Below are 26,371 nucleotides of genomic sequence, written 5' to 3'. Positions count from 1 at the left end.
TTAAAAAACTTATGGATTCTTCCAAGTGTTTCATAAAGTCCATTAACTTATCCCCTGTGTCAGTCCAAAATAGACATATATCATCAAGGTACCTTTTATATAGCACCCAGCATGTTTTAAATTCTGAGCAGAGAATAAATTCTCTTCCCATATTTTTAATACTATGTTGGCGTACGTAGGGGGCACATGAGGCACCAATCGCTATGCCTTTTAATTGTTGAAAAAACTCACCACCATAATAAATAAAATTATTTTTAATACTAATTCAATTAACTCCAAACTTACTCTAATAAAATAATTTTGTTTCAACTTTTTTTCTTGAATGAGAGCTTCTCCAAAAAATTCTAAACCTTCTTCATGGGGAATGCATAAAAATAAGCCAATTATGTCTATAGTGACAAAAATAATATTATTTTTGTAAATCTCTTGTCTGACACTTCTTACAAAATCCCAAGAATCTTTTAAAATTTGATTTTCATTTTTCCATAATTTTTTAATAGATGATTTAAACAATTAGATACTGGAGCTGTTTTTGAACCTTCTGCAGACACGATAGGTGGATCCAATTCATTTTTGTGTACTTTTGGTATGACAACTATAGAAGGTATTTTTGGTCTTTCATTCTTTCAAATAATAGTAGGGGTGTTGATCAATAGACTCCTCCAATAGCAAATCATTTAATATTAGGTCAATCTTTCTGCAAGAAATATTTATTTCATTTTTTGACACTCTTAGATATTTATTAGTGTCACCCAAAATGTCCATCATTTTCCCTTCATAAATAATGGCATCCATTATAACTGCCCATCCACCTTTTTCTGGTCTCATGACCCTTATAAACTTTTTGCCATAATTTCCTTAAGTGTTTCCCATTCACCTTTATTTAAGTTGTGACTTCTTCTGCCTTTAGGAACTGTCTTTCTAAGTTCTTTTTCAACAAGTGTTTCAAACTTTTTAAGTTGGGGATGTAGGGGAAAGTTATATGCACTCTTCTTTCTTATAACCTCCCCATTATGTTGCTGCAGATTGTTAGAAAAAGTAAATCCAAATTAACTTTACGTACGAATGTTTTTAAATCTAAAATTACCTTTGTTAAGTCAAATTTCTTTTGTGGGACATACTTAAACCCTTTGGGCAGTAAACTAAAATGTTTCTTAGTTAGCTCTATATTACTATAATTAAATATGTTAACATTATTACAGGTGCATTTGTGTCTAACCTTTAAAATTGTGTCATTCAATGTAATAGGTCCTGTAAGGGGGGGGTACTAATATCTGCCTCTTCCCCTTTGTCGTCTTCTTGTTCCCCTCCTGTTGTAATACTACTGATTGTCTATTTGTTGATTTTTGTTTTTCAATCTTTCTGACCTTCGAAGGGGAGGATATTTTAAAAGGTCATACAATTGTAAATCCTCACCAGTTTGATTGATTTCATATTTTCCATTCCTTTGTTCCTCCCCTTCACCATGTCTTCCTAAATATTTGTGTGTTTCTGAATCTACAATGGATATAAAAAGTTTAGACATCCCTGTTAAAATGTCAGGTTTTTTGTGCTATAAAAAAATGAGACCACATTAAATCATTTCAAAAATCTCCAATCTTTAATGTGACCAATAACCTGTACAATTCAACTGACAAACAAATCTGTTAGGGAAAAAAATATAAAAAAATAAAAAACGTACAATAAGCTGGTTGCATAAGTGTGCACACCCTTAAACTAATACTTTGTTGAATCACCTTTTGATTTAATTACAGCATTCAGTCTTCTTGGGTAGGAGTCTATCGGTATGGCACATCTTGACTTGGCAATATTTGCCCACTCTTCCTTGAAAAAGTAGTCCAAATCTGTCAGATTGCGAAGGCATCTCTTGTGCATAGTCCTCTTCAGGTTACCCCACAGATTTTCTATTGGATTTAGGTCTGGGTTCTGGCTGGGCCATTCTAAAACTTTAGTTGTCTTCTGGTGAAGCCATTCTTTTGTTGATTTGGATGTATGCTTGGGGTCATTGTCATGCTGAAAGGTGAAATTCCTCTTCATCTTCAGTTTTCTAGCAGATGCCTGAAGGTTTTGGGCCAAAAGTGACTGGTATTTGGAACTGTTCATAATTCCCTCCATCTTGACTAAAGCCCCAGTTCCAGCTGAAGAAAAGCAGCCCTAAAGCATGATACTGCCACCACCATGCTTCACCATAGGGGTGGTGTTCTTTTGGTGATGCAAAGTGTCATGTTTGCACCAAATGTACCTTTTGGAATTGTGGCCAAAAAGTTCAACCTTGGTCTCATCAGACCATAACACATTTTCCCACATGCTTTTGGAAGACTTGTTTTGCAAATTTTAGCCAGGCCTGGATGGTTTTCTGTGTAAGAAAAGGCTTCCATCTTGCAACCCTACCCTATAGCCCAGACATATGGAGAATACAGGAGATTGCTGTCACATGCAGTACACAAGCAGTACTTGCCAGAAATTCCTGCATCTCCTTCAGTGTTGCTGTAGGTCTCTTGGCAGCCTCCCTGACCAATTTTTGTCTTGTCTTTTCGTCAATTCTGGAGGAACATCCAGTTCTTCACAACATCACTGTTGTCTCATATTTTCTCCACTTTTAGATGACTGTCTTCACTGTGTTCCATGGTATATCCAATGCTGTGGAAATTTTTTTGTACCCTTCTCCTGACTGATACCTTTCAACAATGAGATCCCTTTGATGCTTTGTAAACTCTCTGCGAACCATAGCTTTTGATATAGCAGGCAACTGAGTAAATATCAGGAAAATCCTACTAGGATAGCTGAACTTTATTTGGGGTTAATCAGAGTCTCTTTAATTGATGGCAGGTGTGTACTCAAGAAGACTGAATGATGTAATTAAATCAAAAGGTGCTTCAACAAAGTATTAGTTTAAGGGTGTGCACACTTATGCAACCAGCTTATTGTACATTTTTTATTTTTTATATTTTTTCCCCTAACAGATTTGTTTGTTTTTTAACTGAATTGTACAGGTTATAGGTCACATTTTAAAGGTGGGAAAAGTTTTGAAATGATTTATTATCGTCTCACTTTTTTATATCACAAAAACCTGGCATTTTAACAGGGGTGTGTAAACTTTTTATATACACTGTATGTACATATCTGTAGTGTTTTTGGGTACGGGATAACTTCTTCTTTCTCTATAATCAGTAACATGTTTTTCTAATTTCTTTATTTTTCTATTGATTAAATTGTTACATTCCTTGTCTATCTTATTTCTGAAATATTTCTCCCTTTCTTCTCTTATGATAAACATCAAATCTTTTGTAATGTTATCATTGATCTCTTCTATCTGTTTATGTATTACAATGTTTTGCTTGTCGTTTTGTTTAATAATGGCCCCTAGAATTTCTAGGCTACAACGGTTAAAGATGTCCATTAATTCCTGATAATATTCTGTACTCTCTTCCACATTGTTTGGAATTTTACACAGTCTTAGGCCCTTAGGAACTATATTACAGTTGATACATTCCTTTAAATAAGCATTTTCTATCAATAAGGCCCTGTATTTGTATAAGAAGTCTGATAACTTTTTAACGCTTTTATCATATGTGTCCTTTGGCTGGAAAATAGATGGCATGCTATCTCTAGCATTTAATGAATAACTTTTAAATAACCAGTCACTCAAATCCGTATTCTGATTATTGTTAGTTAAACAGTCACCTTTATTTTGTCCTGTTTGTAGTCTGATTTCTTGCTGTTGAGTATTTGTGGGTGACCCGTCATCTGCTCTGTTCAATAAAATCCTCGGGGGTACGTTGAAAATCTATTTCCAAAGATTGTAGATTCAAATGGCCAACAATCAGCTTTTAGATATTACCGTTCCTGTTAAGCCTGTTGTTTGAATCTCCATGTTGAACTCTTACAGCCATTTCCTTGTGAGCATAGAGACGCTGGAAGTTATGCCCAAAATTGACTGGCTGATGGGTGTAAGGAGGTTGACCAGTTGGGTAAGCTGGCCAATCAATTTCCTGTTTTTTCCGATGTCATCACTTCTAGTCTTGTTGGCTGTAGAAACACACTGGTCTCCTTCCATACCGCCAAATAAAAACTCGGAACCTCAAAATAAATGGAGGAAAATGCCCAAAAACTCAAACTCAAACCAGTTAAAATACAAATCGGGCAGTGTGAAGAAGGACTAGTCCAGTGAGTCTCTTAGTACAACAATGACGTTTATTTTGCTAGGAAGTGAACTGAACAAAAAAAATGCTGTTATGCAGCAATGCTGTTACATCACTGATTCTTACCCCAATAGCAATTATATAAACAAATAAATATACTTCACAAGTAATGAAAGGGTATTGGACAGCTGACTTGGACTTCTATTTAGTGTTAAGATAAGGACATAAGTTTACAAGGTGGAAATCATTTCTACAAGCAAATCAGCATATTAGGTAATGGCTATGTGCTGAAACTGAATAGAATAACATGAAAAATTACTAATAATGCGTGAAAAGAAAATGTGAGTGATAAAGTGAAGGAGGATGTATAAAAGTTACAGTGGTACTGCAGGTATTGGCTATTAACTGTAGAATGCACAAAAACAGGTTTGGTGTGCTGGAATGATAATAACTGATTGCTAAGAAAAATATATAGTCGGAATATAAAACAAGAAAAAGGGAAAAAAATAGAGGATGAAGGTAAAGTGGGGAAAGATACAAAACTAATAAGAAATAGTGCATCAGGCATGAAATGAGATGAATTAATGAAAGTGTACATTACATTAAGAGCATAAGTAATAAGACAGTGTCAGATTTGAAATGTTGCAAAAGAATAACCTGGAATGGACAGTGGGAATGAAGTGGAGAAAATATAAACATGAAGTATGGAAATGGCAGAAATATTTAGAAAATTATGAAAGGACCTATTGAAGACAAGGAAAAGTGAAAAAAAAAAACAATAGTAAGAGGGTGTGTCACGTAGGTAGGTAGGATCTGACTGACAAGAACAGCCATAGTATGGAGAATGAAACTGCATAAATGGAAGTAAGGGAACTCTATACAGAAGTTAAAAGAAGATAAAGCAGCTGGGGAAAATGGCTTTCTGGAGTTTTTTTAACAAGATAGTAACAGATAAAGAGTAGTGAGGACTAGTTTCAGTATTCACTGAGTGGATGGTATTTCAAAAGAATATCATCCATCATAACTTATTCCATCAAGTCCGAAGTTAACAAACCCACTATGCTGTGAATACACCCTCAGAGCAATGGAATTTAAAAAGAAATTGTTTAAAATTGTTTATCATCTTTGATCTGCAGTTTAAAAAATAAAAATTCTATGTTTTCCAATTCAGTAAAAACTAAAAGAAAAATCTAGCCAAGCTACAATTTTCATTGTGTGATTCCTTAAACCTCTTGTATTAGAGGCACATGGGATATATGGGTCTATATCACATAGTCGAAGTTAAATAACTTCAAACACGGAATGTTCGAACAATTCTGTTCGAAGTTAAAAAACTTCAACTATGGATAAAAAACAAAACAAAAAAAAAAAAAAAACTGTTGTAAGCAGGGGGGGGCAAGACCCCCTGCACACCCCAAATCGGGGGCTGTGCCCCCCACACCTCCCGCTACTTAAACATACCAACTCCGAGATCACACCACATTGAACAAAATGGAAACCTCCCCTTACGGAGATTTCCGTTGAAACACTCGAACATCTGCAAATTCGAACTTATGGTCTCGCAGAAGTTCGACTACCTGATAGGAACCCGGGATATATGCAAATGACCCTTTAAGGACATCAGGTGTTTCAGCTATACTGTAGTTCTGAATATTCATGACTTTTTTTTTTTAATTCTGTTATGGACAAATTCAAGCCAATAAAACCAAAGCCCATTAGCTGTGGACATGCATGTTTCAGCCTTCTTAAGGGTTCATCATTACAGCATAACTAGACTGTTTGTCAGACCTTTAGAAACACAGGGTTATCGTACCCAGCTGATGTCCATAACCATTAGGGTGCCTGCAAAATATCCCAACAAACTAAATAAGTAGAAAGGTCACATAGACAAGCCAATCAATAAAAACAAAAAGAAAAATCTAGCGAAGCTACAGCTTTCATTGTGTGATTCCTTAAACCTCTTGTATTAGAGGCACATGGGATATATGCAAGTGACCCTTTAAGGACATCAGGTGTTTCAGCTATATGGCAGTTCTGAATGCCCATGACTTTTTTCTTCTTAAGTCTGTTATGGAGAAATTCAGGTCAATAAAGCCAAACTGCACTAGTTGTGGACATGCATGTTTCAGCCCCCCACATGGGTGGGTTTTTTTTTTTTGGTTCACATTGCTGTTTAGGATGGCCAAGCAGTTACTTACCTGGAGTGGTAAGTCAGTGTTCCAGGACATCAGTGTTGTGCAGTTGTCGGCCTTTTCATCTTGGTGTTATGGGTTTCAGGTAAGTGAAATTTCATTCTTGTAAAGTACACCTGATAACAGAATGGAGCACTCTTGAAGGAAGGCTAATGAAACAGGGTGGGGATCACAGGTACTTGTGTTAAAAAGTATTTCAGAAAGCCCAGTGGAAGAAAGAAAAAGGCAGCTTGTAAAAAGAAAGATTGTATATCAGAAGGATGAGGATGGAATTTGTGTATTGGAGGGCAAAAAAAGGTGATGCACTCTTCTGACGTGTTAAAGATGTTTAACATTTAAAGCAAGTACAGAATGAAGAATCATGTGAGCCTAAAACTATTTTTGTTTACCATTTTATATGGCCAAGCATTCCCATGATCTGTTTCTTCTAATGGAAATGCTTAACTGTGACTTTAAATGCAATCTGCAATTGTTTGACTGTTTTCACTATTTGCTTTTTCTAGCACACATGCTTGTCACTCATGTCTTGCTAACAAGTTATTAAATGTGCATCTCATAGTTAAGACTGATCTGTCCTTCTGTATTCCTTATGGCATGCCATATCACTGTATGGTTATAGGTCCATGGTTAAGTGGACCTTAAGGGCTGGCTGCCCTTGTGGGCCATTTTAAGACTAAACAATTTCCCTTTGGATGCTTGAATTAACCTATCCTGTTTGATGTTAGACTGACATTGCTTACATGTTCTATAATGAATCTTATTATTGTCTTTCACTGTCTGTCAAGTTCTTCTCCCCACACCTCAAAAGAAAATGGGTCCTGCCCAGTGCACAATCCATAGAGTGAAAGTAAGATATATTATCATGCTCCATTCCCCTCAAATCTCTACCATGGCTATTATCCATAAGCTCATATTGCATTAACCACAACTCTGACAGAAAATAAAAATACATCTCATTAAATAATGGCAAAGCTCAAAATGTCTAAGTTAACAACCAAGCAATGGACATAAATATGAATAAAGTTTAATTGTTGTGTAGTGTTCATGTTTGCTGTCAATGGTCAAAGGTGCATATTACTAGACAAAATTTAAGTATCATCAGTCAAGATGCATATTACTAGACAAAATTTAAGTATCATCAGTCAAGATGCCTGTGTAATCCGCGGTGGTGCAGTGGTAGCATTGTTGCTGTGGCCTCCGAAAGACATGTGTGAATGGGCATGCCTTCGCTGAAGGTTGGGCATCGGGCTGGCGACTCGGCACCATAAAAATCTACTACCAATCATTAGCGGACCGGAGTTCTGCTGTGGCGACCCCTAACCGGGAAAAGCCGAAAAGACAAACATCAGTCACGATGCCTAAACTATTGTAAATTTCCTATTAGAAAATGCAACTTTCTTATGTTCTACTTTAAATCTTGAAATTTAAAACTTTGCAAGTGAAACTCATTATCACATCTACATTTCCCAATGCTCTCCAACTCAATAAATACTGCATGTTAAAGTATTTCAGTAAAAAGTCTTTGAATCAAAAAGCACCTTGTTTACATCTATTTAAAATGCCTCTGCTTTAAAGTGACTTGCAATACACCCATCAAGCTATAACAGTATCAAAAGCAGAGTAAAAAGCTGCATTGCTGAGCCACCCCAAAGATGCATTGTCTTTCTTAAAATAGTTGCATATAAATGGATTCAGCTATTTCATATGAATGTCACAAAAGAGGCAGCCATCTACTCACCCCATCACTTGTTTTCTGGGATTCTGATGAATTTTTTGTATTACTGCCCACATCTGCAGACCCAGAAGTGGTTTTGTTTTCTTCCTTTTTGTCTTTTTCATCTTCGTTTTCTCTTGCAACTTTTCGCGACAGCTTTGATGATTTCTAGTGATAGAAGAGCACAGTAAGAAAAAAATATATAACGGGTACAGATTCAGCAGCAGTGGTATATATGCACACACAGAAGGACAATGTTATTAAAAAGAACTTCAGTACTCAAACCTTCCGATCACTCCTTCATCTCTGTGACTGCTCCCCTCTCAAAACTTTCCCCCTTAACTCTGCTGTAGACTATTTTAACAACACCTTCCTTGAAATTCTAAATACACTAGCTCCCTGCAGAACTGCTAGAATAAAATCTCACTCCATTCCATGGCTATCTAAAAATCTATTAAAACAAAGAGACAAAGCCCGGTCACTCTGGCCAACAATAACCGAGCTAATCTCAATCTTTACAAACAACTTTGCAATAAAGTCAAATCTCAAATCAAGCTTGACAAAAAAGCTTACTATACTACCACACAACACCAGAACTACAACAATCCCAAAAAAATCTGGTCCTCAATAAAAAAAAACTCCTTCAACCTGGCAACACATCCTCCCCTACTTCCCCTATCCAACCAACTCAAGCACTGACAGCATTGCTACACAATTCAATGCTTTCTTTACTAACTGTACTCTCTCTCTCTCTCACTAACTCGCTTAACAATACTCCTCCAACTATACCTACTTTATTCAGCAATAACAGTGACTCCTTTTTCTTCAAACTTGTCCACACTTTCACTATAAACAAACTACTCTCCAAACTGAAACCTACAACCCTTGCAACTGATAATCTACCTTCAGAATTCTTAAAAATAGCTGCCCCGCTATTGTCTACCCTGTAACTACCTTGATTAACAGTTCCATCCCTGAACAGCACATCCCCACAAGCTGGAAAACATCTCATATTTTTCCCCTGCACAAAGGAGGTAACTCAACTGAGTTTTCTAACTAGAGACTCATTGCTATCTTAACCCCCTCTCCAAAATTCTCGAAAAATGCATCCACGTGCAGCTCTTAAACTACCTAATATCCAGTAACCTCTTAGCTAACAGACAACATGGGTTCTGCCCTCACCATAACACCACAACTGCCCTTCTAAACTTTACTAACACCATTAACCACCACAGCAATAACAAACAATTTGTTTCCTCAATCTTCTTAGCTCTTTTTAAAGCCTTTGAAATGGTTTTCACCAGAAACTCCATGATGAACTAGCATCCCTAAAACTCAGCCCTTCTGCTCTAGCCTGGTTCCATAGCTACTTATCTGGACATCAGCAAGCTATCAAATGGCAACATGAACTCTCTTCACTTTTACCTGTCACCCTGGGTGTTCCACAAGATTCTTAACTTAGTCCCCTTTTTTTCAGTATATTCACTAACTGACTCCAGTCTTCAACCCCCTTAGCCTCCATTGTCCACTATGCAGATGACTCAACTTTAATCTGTGCCACTCATTCCCTTAATCGACTGGTTTGTACACTCCAGCAGTCCTTCATATCCATTGAGTCATGGCTATCTGAGTCACAACTGATACTGAACCCTTCCAAGACCGAACTCATGCTCTTTCTCCCCAGTAAATCACATGACCCCAGTACCCCTTTCCAAATACATTCATCCAACTACATCACAATATTATCAGGAACCCGCACAAAATTATTAGGGGTTCTAATTGATAACAACCTAAGATTCGATGTAAACCTAGCTCAGTCCATCAAGAAAACCCATATTAAACTAGGTTCCTATATAGAATTAAGCCTTTCCTTACAAATAACACATGACAAGACATATAGTCAGATCCCACCATCTCTCCACCCTACTATATGCATCTCACATCCTTGCAAACCGAAGTAAAACAGATCTAGCTAAGCTGGAAGCCTGCTACAATAAAATAGCAAAACTACTAAAAGAATTCTTAGGGAACAACTGCACCTCCTCATCCTCTAGTCCTCCGGTGAAAATGCGTTCCCATATAGATGGACTATCCCGGTAAACAAAAGTAAAATCAAATAAAATAAATAAATACATACATACATTATAGGGACAAGGTATGAAGATTCAGTTCACATTTTTATTAGTCTGGTGATTAGGTGGCAATAAACAAGGCATTTACAGGTACCAATACTACATCTTGTAAGCCTGGAACAAAGTTAAGGTTTTATTCCTCTTACCAAACTTCTTAATGTGACAATATAGGCTGATGGTAAGTGTATAATCCTTTGCAATGATCCACTGAATCCTATGCATACAGCATGACATCTCCTTCTCAATATCTAGAATTATATTGGTGGTAACTGTTGCAGGAAGTGGAAAACTACATGGCTTTATGAATCACAAAATGTATGGATAACACATATTTACTTAACATGTCAAATGATTTGTGAGAAGGCCCTCTGCAGTGGTAACTGTTGGGATTTCCTCTTCTAACATCCACAGCTTGGTGTAATCCCAAAGTTCTTCTAGCTTCCACACTCAGAAGTATATGACATCTCCTGCCAGCACATGTCATGATATTACACAGCAAGCTAGAGGGGTGTGCAGAGATACTTCTCTACAGTTCAACACCTGTGCACTGAGTACAGCCTGACAGGCACATTCACATTCATTGTTACTTCCCTAATTTAAAGGAAAATCCATTTGCAGATATTAGCTGGACAGGCTTCCCAGAATGGTGTGAAGGTAAAAAACACCCTGTGTCAATGCAGAGCAATTGATATGGTGAGTACTTCTCTAATATATCTGATACTGAAGGCCCTTTTTCACAGTAAGAATCCCAAGTGCTGAAAAAATGAAACTTCATGAGAAGCTGGAGGAGATGAGAGCAAAAGTCAGGGGTTTAGAAGGTTGTGTTCTGAAGCATCATCATGCTAAACTAGCCCTGAATCTTGATTTCAAGTTTCAGTCATTAATGCTTGGTTAAACTGTAAACCAATGACCATGTGGCCAAAGCATAAAATGTGTACAGTACAGGCACTCTTGAAGGAAAGAAGGGAGGAAGGAATGGAATCAAGTACACCACTAGCAGAATAGCAGGTGGTTAGTAACCTTTTGGCAAAAGGCACTAGTACTAGCAATCCACTTGAATAGGGTTTGCTTATCCATTGCAACATTTTGTTGACTGGAGTGAAAGAAAGAACACTTGCATAGATTTTCTGTACTTACACATCCCTGACTGGTAAAGCTTGAGCTAACAGTATACAGCCAGGGTTTGAAGGGAACTCTTTTTCCTAAGTTCTCCCCCTGCAAAGAAACAGAAAGAAATGGTCTCCTAGCCCTTGTGGAAGCCCAAATATGGATGCCTACAGAGAAAGGTCTGCAGTTCAGAGATCCTGTGTGCAGGGATGATGACCATCATTAACGTTTCCCAAGAGATGAACATCATAGTCACTGCACATGCCATTTGGAACAGATGAACGGCAAGTCTGTAAATCATGTAGTCCAATTTCCTAAGAGGTAAAAACTTCTTCAAAGATGTGTAAAGATTAGGACCCCTTTAGGGAACTGCTTAATCAGCCTTTATCAGACCACAGTTCTGTTCTCCAAAAGAATCTGATGTAAAGGGATGCCTGAGACATGCACCATCAACATAGAATAACTGTGACTCAATTCAGTCATGGGCCTGAGACAGGTTAGAATTACACGCAAGCTGACTGAGCTGGTACATATGATACTTCATCACCCAAACAACCAACCTTTTCTGCTTAGCAGAATCTGTCTGACACATGGAAGGCTTTGTGGTAACATCAAGTACCTCTTAGTAATGAAGGTTTACAGGGAGCAGGAGATCTAAAATTGCAACCAAGCCCTGAGTTGGAATTGGTTGTAATACTTTACTGGCCTATTCTGGTATAGTTTTCTGTAGTGACAGTGACTGGTGAGCCTGAAACTATACCACTTTCACCTACCGTGAGGCAACAGAGATAAGTTTTGCTGTTTGTTCTTCGAATTGTGCTATGAGGCACAGATTCATAGGGAAAATGGAAAAGTGTATGGGCATCTTCACTGCCAAGGAAAGGATAACACTTTCACTTTTAATTCCCCCTTTCCCTGCTGAACTCAGTAAAAAAGTTGGAGAGCTTCTATATGAAGAAATGGCCAAGTTCCTGGCCACCCCACTATTTGAAGGTCCTTATCAGATAAGATAGCCTAACCTTACAATCAGCTGTAAGAGAAGGGTAGAGCTGTAACTGAGGACATCTACCAGTGAATTCACTTCACCTGGTATGTGAAAAAGAGTACAGGGGGTGCACCAGTTTATGTTTCATTTAAACACCTAAAACACAGGAGGTACAAGTTTATATCACCCTACCTATTCATGTTCCATTCTACAGTCTAGTTGATCAGAGCAAACAGGGCTGTGTTCAGTGGTCTCACTCCAGTATTTGAGGGTGTGGAACATGGCTTTTAGCTCCAGATATTTTTTGTGAAACCCCTTTCTTCTCCCCACAAAAGATAAAAGCTAAGATGGATTCTCTCCACAAGGGAAAGATTAAGATGAATTCTCAAATCCACTAGAAAGAAGACCGTTGTAAGGCACTGCAGAAGTCTCAGTTACAGGACTGGAAGGCCCACACTAAGGGACATGTGAGAACCCTTCATCATTGTACAGCCCAGTGACAAGGGTCTAACATCAGCAGTAGCTCTATGAAGGCATGAGGAGCTTTGCACACACTGACATCTTTCTATCCACTGCAACACCCTCATCCTGAGGTGCAGGAATGGAACTGCAAAGATCATGGCTGCCAACAGGTATAAATCTACAACATCAGTCTACAAAAGCTAAGACCTCCCAGGGTTTGTTTTTAGGTACAAATGAAAGACAGTGAACAGGGTCTGCTTCTGCATTAATTCATGCAATCCAAACAGCTAGAGCCAGAGAAGATCTGCCTAGGTTTATGATTACACTTTGGGCCTACAACTACAGAATGACCTATGCATAGACTGCTTCCAGGTAGTTCCTTGACAAGGCTATCAAAGCCAGTTACCAGATAATGAAACACAAGTAGCTCTTTCTCCTTCAGCACATCCGCTAATGCGGCTAATATCCTACTAAAGACTGTAGGTACAGAGCATAGAACAAATAGCAACATATACTAAATGTAAACCCCATCCAGAGTATACCAAAGAAGGCAGCTGTGCTCACCCCAGCCACTGATGTACCATAAAGTATTACTCAGGTCCAGTGAAATCATGTAATTGCCATACCAGATGGGCTTGCTGAAGCTACTGAGATGCAGGGTAGGATGGAAACCACTCATCATCTTCAAAACAAGGAAAAGTAAAGCCCTATTTTCTTTGTTCAAAGAAAGAATACATTCTACAATCCCTTTGTGAAACACACCCTGTGCCTTTTTCAGGACCTTTCTGGTGACTACTTGTTCTTATAGCAGAGCTCTTTCTGCAGTACGAATTAACAATTCTAGCACAAAGCAATCTGCAACATCATCTAGAATCTACTGGTCTGTGATGAGGGCTTCTAAAGCAGGTCAAACACTGGCCATCTACCAGGTTAATCAAGACTGTGGAGAAGAGTAAACCTCCTAGTAGACTTTGTAGAGTCAAGAGAGGCAACATTACCTGAAAGCTGAAGGTCTACCTCATTCTTTGCTAGGGCTTCCTTCTGTGATATTGGATAGGCCTACAAGAAGAGGACTGAATTACTATACATACCTTCAATGGCAGGCCTGTGTGTCTTAGACTAGGTCCTAGAAAGATGGCCGCGACTAAGAAAGGGGCATCCAAAATGACCTGCCTCAGCTCATCTTTGAAGAGCAGCCCAAGCCACACTATCTGGCAGAGGTACATTCTGCAATATACTGTCCTGGGCACAGCACTGGCACAATCAAAATTACAGCAGGCTTTAGGAAATTCTAAAGAGAAGGCCATCCTGATCTCCAAATCATGGTGCTATGACAGCTTTTCCTGTGCCTGATTCATAAGGGAAATTTGGAATTGAGACAGGTATGGCAGGTAGGCTAGACATAAGTCCCAGCCATTCCAAAGACCTGGAGTCAGTAATCAATTGCAGAGCAGAAAGGTGCTGTTGTTTCTGGGACCTTTGCTAAACAAAAGAGTTCACTAAACAGTCTGCCCTGGGATGCTTGTGAGGATGTCACTCCATTCCACTGGGTGGTTTGTAGAGGGCACCTTGTTAGGAGTCACCATTAAGAGCAGTTTTCATCTTTCTTTTTGAAATACTGGTTCAGCACTGATTGTGTGATGAAGTCAGATGGGTAGCAGTCTGGTCTGTAGTATATTTCATGAGTCTGAGTGCCCCCTAGAAGATGATTCATCAGAGTGTGAGCTGTTGGAAAGAGGAATATTGTTATCTTTTTGCATTTATTACTGGAATGTCGAGATTCTCAGAATCTCCTTCCCAAGGGAAGAATGAAGGAAAGGGAGGCACTCATCTACCACTAGTTCTACCACTAGCTTCAGTAACAGGTGAGCTGAGTTTAATAGACACATAAGGAAGTAGCAGCCTACAGGTTAGTGTTGGGTGTTACGCAATGGAGCCCCAATATTCAGGGGAAGCCTGTGAACACAATGTGTACAAGCTTATATCATAACCATACTATGCCTTGGGTTACTGACATGTCAGTAATATTTTGTAAGATTGGCTAGGCTTAAAATGCCGCTTGGGCAGATAGCCTAGTAATCACCTATGAATCTATGAGCATTCAGGGGTTCTGCATGTTGGAAGTAACGTGCCTATGGAAAACATGCGTAATGTAATGTGTAAACATTAAAGTGCTCTATAAAGATGTGCGGTCACATCTATGAAAACAAAACCAACTAGATGTCAAATAGTATGGATATTCCTAATGTCCGGGTTATCTCTCTAGCCAGCAATCTTTCCTCAGCTTAAAATGATGCCAGAGGAACAGATTCCCCAGTTCTAAGTTTATTGGCAAAGCCTTTAATGGGAAATCAAGGGATCATTCTGCATGAGCTGGCCAGGTACGGTCAAACTGCAGGCACTCCACTATGATGAGACTGGTGCTGACACCCCTGGATGCATTCCCTACATAGTGGGTCTTGGAGGTGCACCAGAAACCTGAATAAAGTCAGTGTCTTGTTAGCCAAGAAAGAGCTTGCAGCTCGTGGAGAGTAGAAAGGACATTTCACGTAAAGATTTTCAGAAGACAGTCTTTGCCCAATACAAGCCCTCTTGAACCCTTATCTTCTCCATCTATCTGACACTGACCAAAACTGTGTGAAGAACCCTCCAGCTTGTCCTTGAACACCCTCAGCAACTGGAATCTTCTGAGCTATGATAAAGATTTTTAAGCTTCCTTCATCATCTGCTATTGGTGGCTGGACTGAAATACTGGTACTTCCAATAGTGTTTTACACCATAAGCCTTTTCCTGGCACTGGAGTTTTGGATCCTGGCTTGCAGTCTGTCAAACACAGAAGCATTTTGAAAATGTTTGTACTTTAGGCATTGAATGTGGGACTTTTTTTTCTGAACACTTTTGGACTTAAACTTGAATAATGTAAGCATCTGAAAAAATACTGGGCAGCATGGGGCTAATGATGTCTTCTAAGCCTACAACATGACATCATGTTAAAAAGTGAACATACCGTCACACAGAGAAGCTGAAGAAATGTCAAAACTGCACAGTGCTGATGTTATTAAAAAAGGAAATTTCCAACAGTTACGTAATGCAGAGGGTATCTGTCATCAGATCTAAGTAACAAATGAGATACCATAAGATGGACTTATTGTGTAACTGAATAAGGACTTACCCCCAGAAACTGCTTTGTTTCTGAGGCTTTTAGAGAGACATAAAGACAGTTCTCAGCTCTGTCTCCCTCTCTAGAGGGGACCACGGCCTTTGAACTGTTTCGGAGCTTAGGTGAACTCCCCACCTCAGTACTGAAGTGTTCATTGTTAGGACCTGTGATGTGTTCTGCAGGAGGAACAGGAAGCTTTTTACAAGCATGGTGGCAGAAATCTGCTGCCAGATTAGGGAGCAGGTGGTCACTTTACCACCCACTGGCACATCACTGTCCACTGCAACATCCACATCCTCAGTGTACATGGGCTGTGGAAGCAATGTGCTTCATGCCTGGTGTACAGTACGTGCTTATACAACTGCGACATAAGGAAGCATGCCACTCATTCCAAGGGACCCCCTAACATCCTTATGCACAATATCAATACCCATAAAACCAAACTCATGGTCAGGGTTCTCAAGTACATGTCTTGCCAAAGCATTGTGAACATTCCCCTTCCTAATATCAGAGATATGTTCATAAATACATTTATGGGGTCCCTTGGAATGAACTTAGAGAGCTTAAAGAACTTAGGTGTTAGATTAGACTTAATTCCTGTTTACATCCAGGGCTTAATGATAGTGTTTCCATTGCCTGTGTTTTCAAACTACGTTCTTATTTGATTTAATTGCATTTTTAAAAAAATGCATTTTTTGAGTGTGTATTTTAATATTTCTACATAGTTATATGTGTAGTTGTTATGTACATTTATACTGGTTATAAGTATTTGACTGAATTTGCAGCTGTTTCTTTAAAAGTTTTTTTCTTAGTCACACGGTTGTTGGGAGGGTTATTTAAATGGATGTTTTTGAATTGTTACTACAGTTTCTGAAGAAATCTTTGGCTATACTCTGACAAAAGCGCTTAAACTTGGATTCCTGTGTTGTTGCCTCATTCTGTTATTTCTCTCTGCCTGCCCTGTCCTTTTTATTCAGGATGATGGCGGAAAAACCTAAAAGCTCCACTACGGGCTTCAAACAATGTACAAAGTGTGGGAGAAAAATGCTAAATTCTGATAACCATGAACGTTGTGTGTATTGCTTGAGTGTCCCACACTTGTCTGTTGACTGTACAATCTGCCAGGGTGTCAGCAACAGAACTGTGGCAGAGAGGAAAAAAGAAAACTCATTCTCAAAGGGCATCCGTAAAGCTCCATTCGAAGAAGCCTTGTCCAGGGCCGACCAGTCTCCTCCAGCCACCATTCGGTGCCGACATCTCCCTCGGCACCGACTGTTAAGAAGCAAAAACATGCATCTGAAGGTTCCTCTTCAGAACCAAAACCTAAAGTTCTGAATCTTTCAGAGAAGTCTGAATCTTCAGCACCAACAGCCTTAACGGTACCTTAGACACTGACCATGAGAATTACTAAATTCTTGACCACTACGGTTCCAATACCATCACCACCTGTTAGTATGGCTGTGCCAGCACTGATATCCCCCACGGTCCTGCAGATGGTGCTGAAGCCTGATGTTTCCATCCATCCCAGGATCACTTATTCCGCCTCCTTGGATCCCTTCATTGGAAATTCCCTAGCCCTTTCATGGAGAGACCTGAGTCTCCTCCTGGATTGTCCATTTGCTCCACCAGAAGTCTCTCAGAAGTGGATATTGTTAGGTAGGTAGATCAGATCCTGACAGCCAGGGGTCTTCCTTCATCTTCTCAGCCCCCTCTCCCCTCTGGTTCAGGGGGTTTCACCCCTATGACCCCTTCTTATTCTCCTCCTCAGACCTCCTCTGACCTTCTCACAAGCTTTAGAGCTCTGGACTCCAACTTCGCAGGTACCAATGACTTTGGCACCGAAAACTGTCTTGTCTTCGATGCCAAGTCTGACTCTAACACCTTTGATGCCTTTGGCACCATCGGGTCAGGTCCCCGGCACTGTGTTTTCACTGTCAGGCCCAAAGGGTTCGAGCCAGTTCTGAGTTTTTCTATGGAGCCAGCCTTGCCTCTTTGGGCTCCACCGACACAGGACTCCTCCTCAGTTCTGATTTGTCAAGTGGGTCTCTCACCCCTGGGTGTGACCCTGGTTCCGAGTTTGTCTGTCTTGGTTCCAGGCTCTCATCTCTCCGCAGGGGGGCCTGCTTTTCAAGCCAAGGAATGAGCTTTGGCCACTGCCTCATCTCAGGTGCCTCTTGTGTTAACGGAATCTCCCCCTGTGACCCCAGGCCTTTCGATTCTACTACTAACCTTAACCCCTGGACAACGAGCCCCAAGGTCATAAGAATTCCTACTACAGGCATCCCCTCTTTCGAGTCCTTGTCAGACATTCCCACTGAAGAGCCTCCTCGGAAAAGATCATGTAAAAGGAAACACCTTGATTCTCCCAAGGAATCCTTCATGGAGGACATGGATTTCGATAAAGGGTAGGGTTCCCCATGGTCACCTCAGGACGACATCTCCTTCTGAGATATTCTTGAGATCCTGAAACAGGGGGATGATTGGAAGCCCAAAGAACCTTCCTCTGAGGAATCTGTGTACTTGCAAGCCTTTGGTGCTTGCCCATCTACCTCCTGGGTGACCCTGCCCACCGACATCCTAATTAAGCTGTTTGCTCAGTGGGCTTGGAAGACTCCAGAGACCTGCCAAGTTTCTTTCCAGTCCTGATGACCATCCACATTGGGCAAAGGGCTTAGTAGTTGATGCCATGGTGGTACCAGCCACCACCAAGAAAGAATTAACCAAGGAAAGTTCTACTGTGCATCCCCCTAACCAAGAGTACAGGGTGATGGACAAATTTGGGAAGCGGGTCTATGCATCGTCAACCTTCTCTATCAGGTCTTTGAATTTTTTGGCACACTTTACTAGACTTCAAAGTGATCTGGTCAAGGAGCTGTCAGATACCCTGGCAGGAGCCGTCACTGAGGGGGGTCCAAGAAAAAGTGGCCTCCCAGTTAGCTACCCTGCAGTCTATTTTGAATTCATCCATGAGGCTAACTGTGCATTGTGAAGTCAGCAGATTCAGGTGTTGCTATTTGATGACATGCTTGGATGCGCCTGTGCAAGTTTGTAAAATCATTCAAGTCTTCCTTTGTCAATGCTCCGTTTGACAGATCCTCTTTGTTTGGACCCAAAGTAAAGGAAACTCTTTCCAGGTGTGAAAAGGACAAAGACTCTGTCTGCTGTGGGTGTACATGTTTCCACGCCTCAATGATCCTACTCCAGGAATCAAAGGAGTGATAAGATGTGGTTCAAGAAGTCCCAGAAGCCTTTCCAGGACACACGTGGTTTGGACTCCCCTCGGGGCAAAGTGGGGAGTTACAATGAAAGATGCCATCCGAGAGGCAGAAGTGGTCCACAGAATCAGGGTTCCAGATACTCATTTTCTGGTCAGCCCTACCAGTGCTCCTAAAAGAGGGCATGATTGCTTACCTCTGGAGGCAGTCAGGGGATGATTTTCCTTGCACCCAAATGTCTGGCTATGCATAAGCACCAATGCTTGGGTGCTAAGGATAATTTCCAAAGGATATCTAATCCCTTTCACTCTTTACCCGAGAACCCCAGCAAAATTCCCCAATGTTCCACCCAATCAGACAGAACAAGCAGCATTAGAGATACAAAAGCTGCTAGAAAAAAGAGTCATCCAAGAAGTCCTACCACACCAATTAGGATCCGGATTTTACTCGATATTCTTTTTAGTGCCAAAGAAAACAAGGGACTGGAGACCAATTTTGGATCTCAGTATTCTGAACAAATTTGTCCAACAGTCAAAATTCCGGATGGTCATGGTTCAGTCAATTCTTCCCTTCTTAGAGGAAAATGACTGGATGTGCTCTATCGACTTTCAAGACACGTACTACAACATAAAGATGGACAAATGCTCAAGAAAGTTTCTCCGCTTCTGGCTAGGAGCCAGTCATTACCAATTCAGAGTGCTGCCCTTTGGTCTCACCACAGCTCCTAGGGTGTTCACCATTTGGTCTCACCACAGCTCCCAGGGTGTTCATCAAATGCATGGCAACGGTCACAGCATATTTGAGGCTGCACAGGTTCCGAGTGTTTCCTTACCTAGACAACTTGCTCCTCACTTCTTCCACCAAGCATCTATTACTACAAACTACGGACTTCTTCAGGATAGGGAATTTGTTGGAGCTCATCTCAATACTCCTTGTGTGGCATCTCTTCCCCTCCACAGGTTGCACAAAATATAATCACAGGTTCACCTCCTCCTTTGTTCAAACAAAATTCCAGCTCGGCAGATTCTGCAGGCATTGGTTTCCATGGCAGCAGTGATCACATTAGTTCCAATGGCAAGATTTCACATGAGACTTGTCCAATGGCTACTTGTGAGCCAATGGTCTATTTTAACTCACCCCATGAAACATTTGGTCTTCATATCCTGCCAATGCAGAAATGACTTAGACTGGTGGATGCAATCTGAGGAAATTCTTCTAGGCCACCCCTTTGTTCCCCCTGCAGCCCAAGGCCAAATTGTCCACCGATGCTTCCCAGATGGGGTGGGGGCGCATTATCTCGGGAAGACAGTCCAAGGCACTTGGTCCCCCTCTGAGGTCAATCTGCATATCAATGGTCTAGAGCTAAGGGCAGTGCTCCTGGTGGTGCAAGCATCTCTTCCTGCCTTACCTCATGGGATGACAGCTATTCAATCAGACAACATGTCCGTAGTCTGGTACATCAACAAACAGGGGGGAACCAAGTCCTATCCACTGTGTCAAGATGCCCTTCAAGTGTGGCAATGGGCCACATCTTCCAACAGCTTTCTGGTAGCAATGCACATCCTGGGGAGTTCAAACGTGATTGGGGACAAACTGAGCAGATACATCCTCATGCCTCACGAGTGGTCTCGGAACTCCAGAGTAGCGAAGATCTTTCTTTGCTGGGGCCAGCCTTGCTGCGACCTGTTTGCTTCACCTCTGAACAACAAGTGCAGAAGCTACTTTGCCCTGAGTCCCCCTCAGGGGAAGTCTCCCAGAGATGCCCTTCTCCACAATTGGCCCCCAGATCTCCTTTATGCCTTCCCCCTTCCCTCTGATCCTTCTTTTTCTCAAGAAAGCAGCTTGGTTGAGAAGCAAAGTGATCCTCATTGCACCTTACTGGCATTGACATATATGTTTTCTCTTCCTCTGGCATCATCTACTTCACAACCCATGGATTCTGGACCCAGTTCCAGACCTTCTACCACATCCTCAGGGACTACTGTACCCCGATCTTCAGACCCTCAAGTTAACTGCTTGGTTTCTCCAATTCCATTAGTCGCCAGGCATAATGTTGGCATCCCATAAACCATCCACCAGGAATCTCTTCTGTAGTAAATGTAGGAGATTTCCTATTTGAGCTTTTGATAATGGTCTGGATCCTTTTTCAGTGCCAGTAGAAAAGTTTCTAGAGTTTCTAGCTACCATTTTTGATAATGGAGCTTCTGCTTCTACAATTAAGGTTATCTTAGCAGCTATTTCAAATTTCCATAACGGTATTGATGACCAGCCTTTAATCTCCCACAGGCTTTGTAAAGGTTTTCTTAAAGGCACCATCCATTTAAAGCCCCCTTTCACGGATCCACTACCGCCAGGGGACTTGACTATTGTACTGCAATCTCTTACTTTACCCTGTTTGAACCTGCAGCTACCTGTAACTTAAAATTTCTAAACACTGCTTCTCATAGTTGTCACTTCAGCAAGACAAACAGGCTCTATGTTCTAAAGCCCCTTATTTAGTTTTCCATAAAGACAGAGTATCACTCAGAAAAAAAAGACCTTTCTTACTAAAGTGATTTCAGAGACCAATATCAAACAATCCATAGACTTGCCTGTATTTTTCCCAAATCTTTCTATTAAAGGCGAATACTGCCTGCACCGTCTGGATGTGCACAGGCAATTCTATTTTTATCTGGATAGTACTAAACAACTTAGACAATCAGAGCAGTTATTTGTGTCCTTTGCAAGTGCAACCTTGGGCAAACCTGTGTCTAAGGTTACACTCTGTCTAGATGGTTAAGGGATTGCATTTCCTTCCTTTACATGAAAGAAAATGTATGTCTCCCTGTGCTAGTGAAGGCGCATTCTACCAGATCTGTGGCAACTTCAGCTGTTTTTCATTCTAAAACTTCTACGTCAGAAATTTGCACATCTACCACTTGGGCTAAACTATATACTTTTATTACTCATTACAAACTGGATATGGTCAAGAGGGGGAGAGCCTCCTTTGGTTCTGTGGTTCTCAGGAATATTCTTCCATAGGGACACCCAGGAGCTAAGGTAGCTGGGGACTCTGTCCCACAAGTCAAGAATAGATGACGATTGACAACATCAGATAAAGAAGTTATGTCTTACCATAACGTTCCATCTGTGCTGTCGATCTTCATCTATTCTTGCATCCCTCCCGCCTTTGGATTTCTGGTGGAGCAACATCCTGTCCTGTGTTTTTATTGTTAGGGATACCTTGGGCAAGGTTTCTGACTGGAGTGAGAGTGCTTTCTTCAGTATGATTGCAAACTTGATCTGAGGTAATGTGGAGAGGGGCACTGTGGGTAAACTAGCAGCTCGAGAGATTTTTGGCTGATGTGAGCTATATATCGGCTGTATCAGTTCCGAGGATTGGAACCATATACCCACAAGTCAAGAATAGAGGAAGATTGACAACACAGATGGAACGTTATGGTAAGACATAACTTCATTTTTTCTTTTTACCTTTGATCATACCCCTCATATAAGACTTGCCTCATGCATTATTGAATTCTTCTACTGTTTATAATGTTACTCCTTCTTTACAAAAATTGCTGTCACACCTTAGTACATCCTTCCATTCTTACCAAATTTATTTTCATCACTTCTGCCCCTTCAGCATCTTTCAGCTCTACTGCATAACTTTATATAATTAGCCAAAAGGCATGCTTTCCTTTCAAGAGCTTTTACAATGTGGAAAGGATCATCCACAGTACTAATCCTTCTGATGCACTACTCTCTGCTGTCTTTCAGCGGAGTGGACTCCATTTATTATAACACTCTGTGGTCTATCACCTAGCTCTAGCTAAAGTTTTACATATACTATGGTCTTTAGGACCTAATTCCATCTTTAAAAATTATTCAGTAAAACAGTGTGTGGTATGTTAATGCCAATGCAGGCTATGCCCATAGCTCACTTCTGATCTAAGAACCTTATTCATTCTATTTGTCAGGCATGATGCTTCATGCTGCCTTGGATCCAGTGCCCATTTGGCTTTCAAACATTCCAAAATTCTTTCCATCAGTAGTGATTCCCTGATCTTCCTTACAACTGATGGCAAACTGACAGATTAGTAGCTTCAGCCTCTGTTTTTGCTTCCAATGTTGTATAGGAGACTCATACCCATAGTTTTTCAGTTTTTGGGAACCTACCTTTCCTCCCATAAGAAAATAGTTCTCATATTATTTCTTAAATAATACTGTGATAAATCTAATGAAGTTCACTACGCTGTAAATCTTTAGTTTTTCGGATTTTGGAACCCTTTCATCTTTTAATGAACTAGGGCTAATCTCATTCACCTGTGGTTTTATGCTAGATGAACTTGACACATTTTCTCTTGAATAATAAGAAGATTCAAATGTGGTGTTTTCTGTCCACCTCATATACATTTTATTTAACTGTGCAATGCCTACCTTATACTTCCTGTTTTGTTACACATCTATAAAAAACTTCTGTTGTTTCCAGGACTTGGGCCTTCGTTTTTCTTTTTTTTTTTTCGTTTTTTTTTAACAATCTCTTTATTGCCATTTCTTAAATAACAGTTCCATTGAGTTCAATACCAAGAACAAACATATCAGACCAGAAAACAAAAATAATTAGATAACTGTGTTAAGTTGGGCCTTTGTTATTCCTACTTTCTTCTGCTTTAACTTGTACTGTTCTCTGATGTCCTCTGTCATTTTATAAATGTAATACATTTTCCTAATCTTGGATATATCTTGTACAAGAATCATTGAATCTTTTTTCCTTTCATATAAAGGACTGCTGCTTCTTTGGTGGCATTTTTTTATATTCCCCGTTTTCCCTCCACAGTGCTTTCAGGCCTGTTGGTTAGAGCTTTGTTTTGTTAAAGTCTGACCTCCTAAAGTCCAGGACTCTCATTTTTGACCAAATGGAAGTGATAGTTAAAATGATGAGGATCAAAATCATTTGGTGATTATTTTCCCAAATGACTGCCCATTCCAAATCTGAAGTCTTCTACCCCTCCTTATTTAAGAAAAACACACCCAGTGCTGCTCTTTATTAAAAAATAGCCATCTGAGGCCTACCTCTCATGAACATCAAAAACAATCCTGTTCTTTGATATGACTGTAGTCAAAATGCTGCAATTGCATTCTGGCATATATTAAACTCCTCCCATCAATGATGCCTCCCATTCCTGTGTCATTCTAGGGGAGTCACTTTTCACTTTCTTGCCTTTTTGTCTTCACAAAGAAGTTGCCGTATGCAGCTCATGAAGACTGTAATTCCTTTTCCAACCACGTCTCCACTTCCCCTAGTTAACCAATTTGTTCCATTGTTATAAACTCTTCACTTACATAAAGGGTCACACTTCTCATATTTTGCTGTCTTTCACCCCTCCTGTTGACTGTGTAGTTTGATGTAATTTATATCCCAGCCACATTTTCCTCTCTATCATATTTCTGCTACAGTTCAGTGTCAAGAAATTGTTCTGTGAAAGCCATTGGCTCAGGCAATGTCTTACCACAGCTGTGAGAAATGGTATTCATTGCCTTTTGTTTACTTTTTGTTTCTCTCTTGTTAGTTCATCAGTCCAGGGTCTATATCACCATTTCAAATGGTGAAAACTCCAAACGCTGTTTAATCGAACTCAACAGTTCAAAATCCGTAAACAGCGAACTCATGGAACACCGATTTTTTTCCCAGGGAAAAAAAATAGCTGCTCTGTGAAAAAAAAATAGCAACTTTAAACACAAACAAAAGTGGGGGGCTGTAACCCCCACACCCCCTACTTAAATATACCAACTCTGAGATCGCACCACGGTGGAGGAAATAGCAAAGCCCCGAAGATGGCCTAGGGAAAAAAATCGGTGCTCCGTGAGTTTGCTGTTTACGGACTTCGAACTGTTGAGTTTGATTAAACAGCGTTTGGAGTTTTCACCATTTGGAATGGTAATTCAGACCCATCAGTCCATATATCATTTTTCCTCCAGCATTTATGTAAGATCCCCTCCCTCCTGGTCGTGGCAAAATATACTTATTTGACTGAAAACTCAGAATATTAAAACCCAACATGTTAAAAACACAGAATATTGAAAATGGGAATTTGCCCTTTATTCACTATTCTGTGATCCAAGAGTTGGTATATATGGGAGTGTAGGGAGGTCAAGCCCCACTGGATTAAATAGTTTTCAGTATTTTGAGTTTTCAGCATTTTGAAGGTTCAGTGTTTTACGTTTTGTTCTAATGAATGTATTTTTTCCTGGCCCTATACAACATTTGCAATACATTACTTTCAGGAAAAGGCCATGTTTATTGCTCTCTGCCTCCAATCCCCACACCTTCCCAGGGTTCAGTGAGTTCCATGTGCCCCTCATTTTTGGTAGCATCTGTGGTAATGATAACAGCCTTTGTGTGGACATATTCTCAGTGAAACATGCCAAGCTCTATCAAGAACTAAGAAACATTTTTTACTTGCTTGCTTTTTCTTTTTACTTATCCTAGTTTTATAAGTATTTATTTTCTTCATGACTGCTTGTTATGTATAGATAACACCTCTAGCCTGGAAGGTACATGATGTACATTTTTGTTTCCTCTCTAAAAAATATTCTTTTGCTTCTAAACAGACAAGTACTGTTATCATTCAAAGCATAACTCTATAAACATAGAACTGGCTTAAGGAAGGACTGAAGACTGAGGTTACATTAGTTTGCAAACTGTGTTGCGGATATCACAACAGAATATTTGCAGTATGTGATGCATTCTGCAGTATCACCTCATGCACTCTGCACTGTCATTCATGCACTGACTGTCTAAAATGGTTGAAACTCTAACTGAAAACTATGTTTATACTCCAGAAACACTAATAAGGAAATAACTAGTACACTTAGTCTAGTATGATTTGTTCAAGCTAAAAAAAATAAAACAAAAACAAAGTTCAGTTAAAAATAAATGCAGAATGCCACTACTGGACATTTTTGAGGTATATATTTAATTACTTAATTGTAGAAATTATTAAGGAAATCATTTGAAAGATCTTGAGGCTGTTATGTCTTTATCTGTGAAAAAATGTTTGATTAGCACAAGTTAATAAATTATATCAAGAAAACACACAAAGTATACTAAATTACCTTTGACACAGTATTTTTCTTTCGCTTTGTGGTAGCTTTTTCAGGTTTTCTTTTTTCTTTGTTATCTTCCTCTTCTGTATCACCTTCTTCACCTTCACTACTGGCATCTGCAGCATTACCACCTTCACCCTCAGTTTCTGAAGAACTTTGTGGTAACAATCCCT

At 40.0% G+C, this 26,371-nt stretch overlaps 1 protein-coding gene across 1 annotated transcript in view; it reads right to left on the bottom strand.

Annotated features, from left to right (window-relative positions):
• The window catches only part of HDGFL3 (HDGF like 3), a 248,427-nt gene that overhangs the window by 39,298 nt on the left and 182,758 nt on the right, over positions 1-26,371 (bottom strand). Inside the window, exons 4-5 of the mRNA XM_044077791.1 lie at positions 26,208-26,369; positions 8,073-8,216 (exon numbers count right to left, since the gene is read on the bottom strand). Of these exons, the coding sequence (XP_043933726.1) occupies positions 8,073-8,216; positions 26,208-26,369 (306 nt within the window). The remainder of the gene's footprint in view (positions 1-8,072; positions 8,217-26,207; positions 26,370-26,371) is intronic.

The sequence above is a fragment of the Protopterus annectens genome, chromosome 7.part0 (genome assembly GCF_019279795.1).
Source record: "Protopterus annectens isolate FY-2018-M chromosome 7.part0, PAN1.0, whole genome shotgun sequence".
In the NCBI taxonomy this organism is placed as follows: Eukaryota; Metazoa; Chordata; order Ceratodontiformes; family Protopteridae; genus Protopterus; species Protopterus annectens.
Note: the sequence above shows the minus strand (reverse complement) of the source record. Positions and strands in the feature narration are given on the sequence as shown.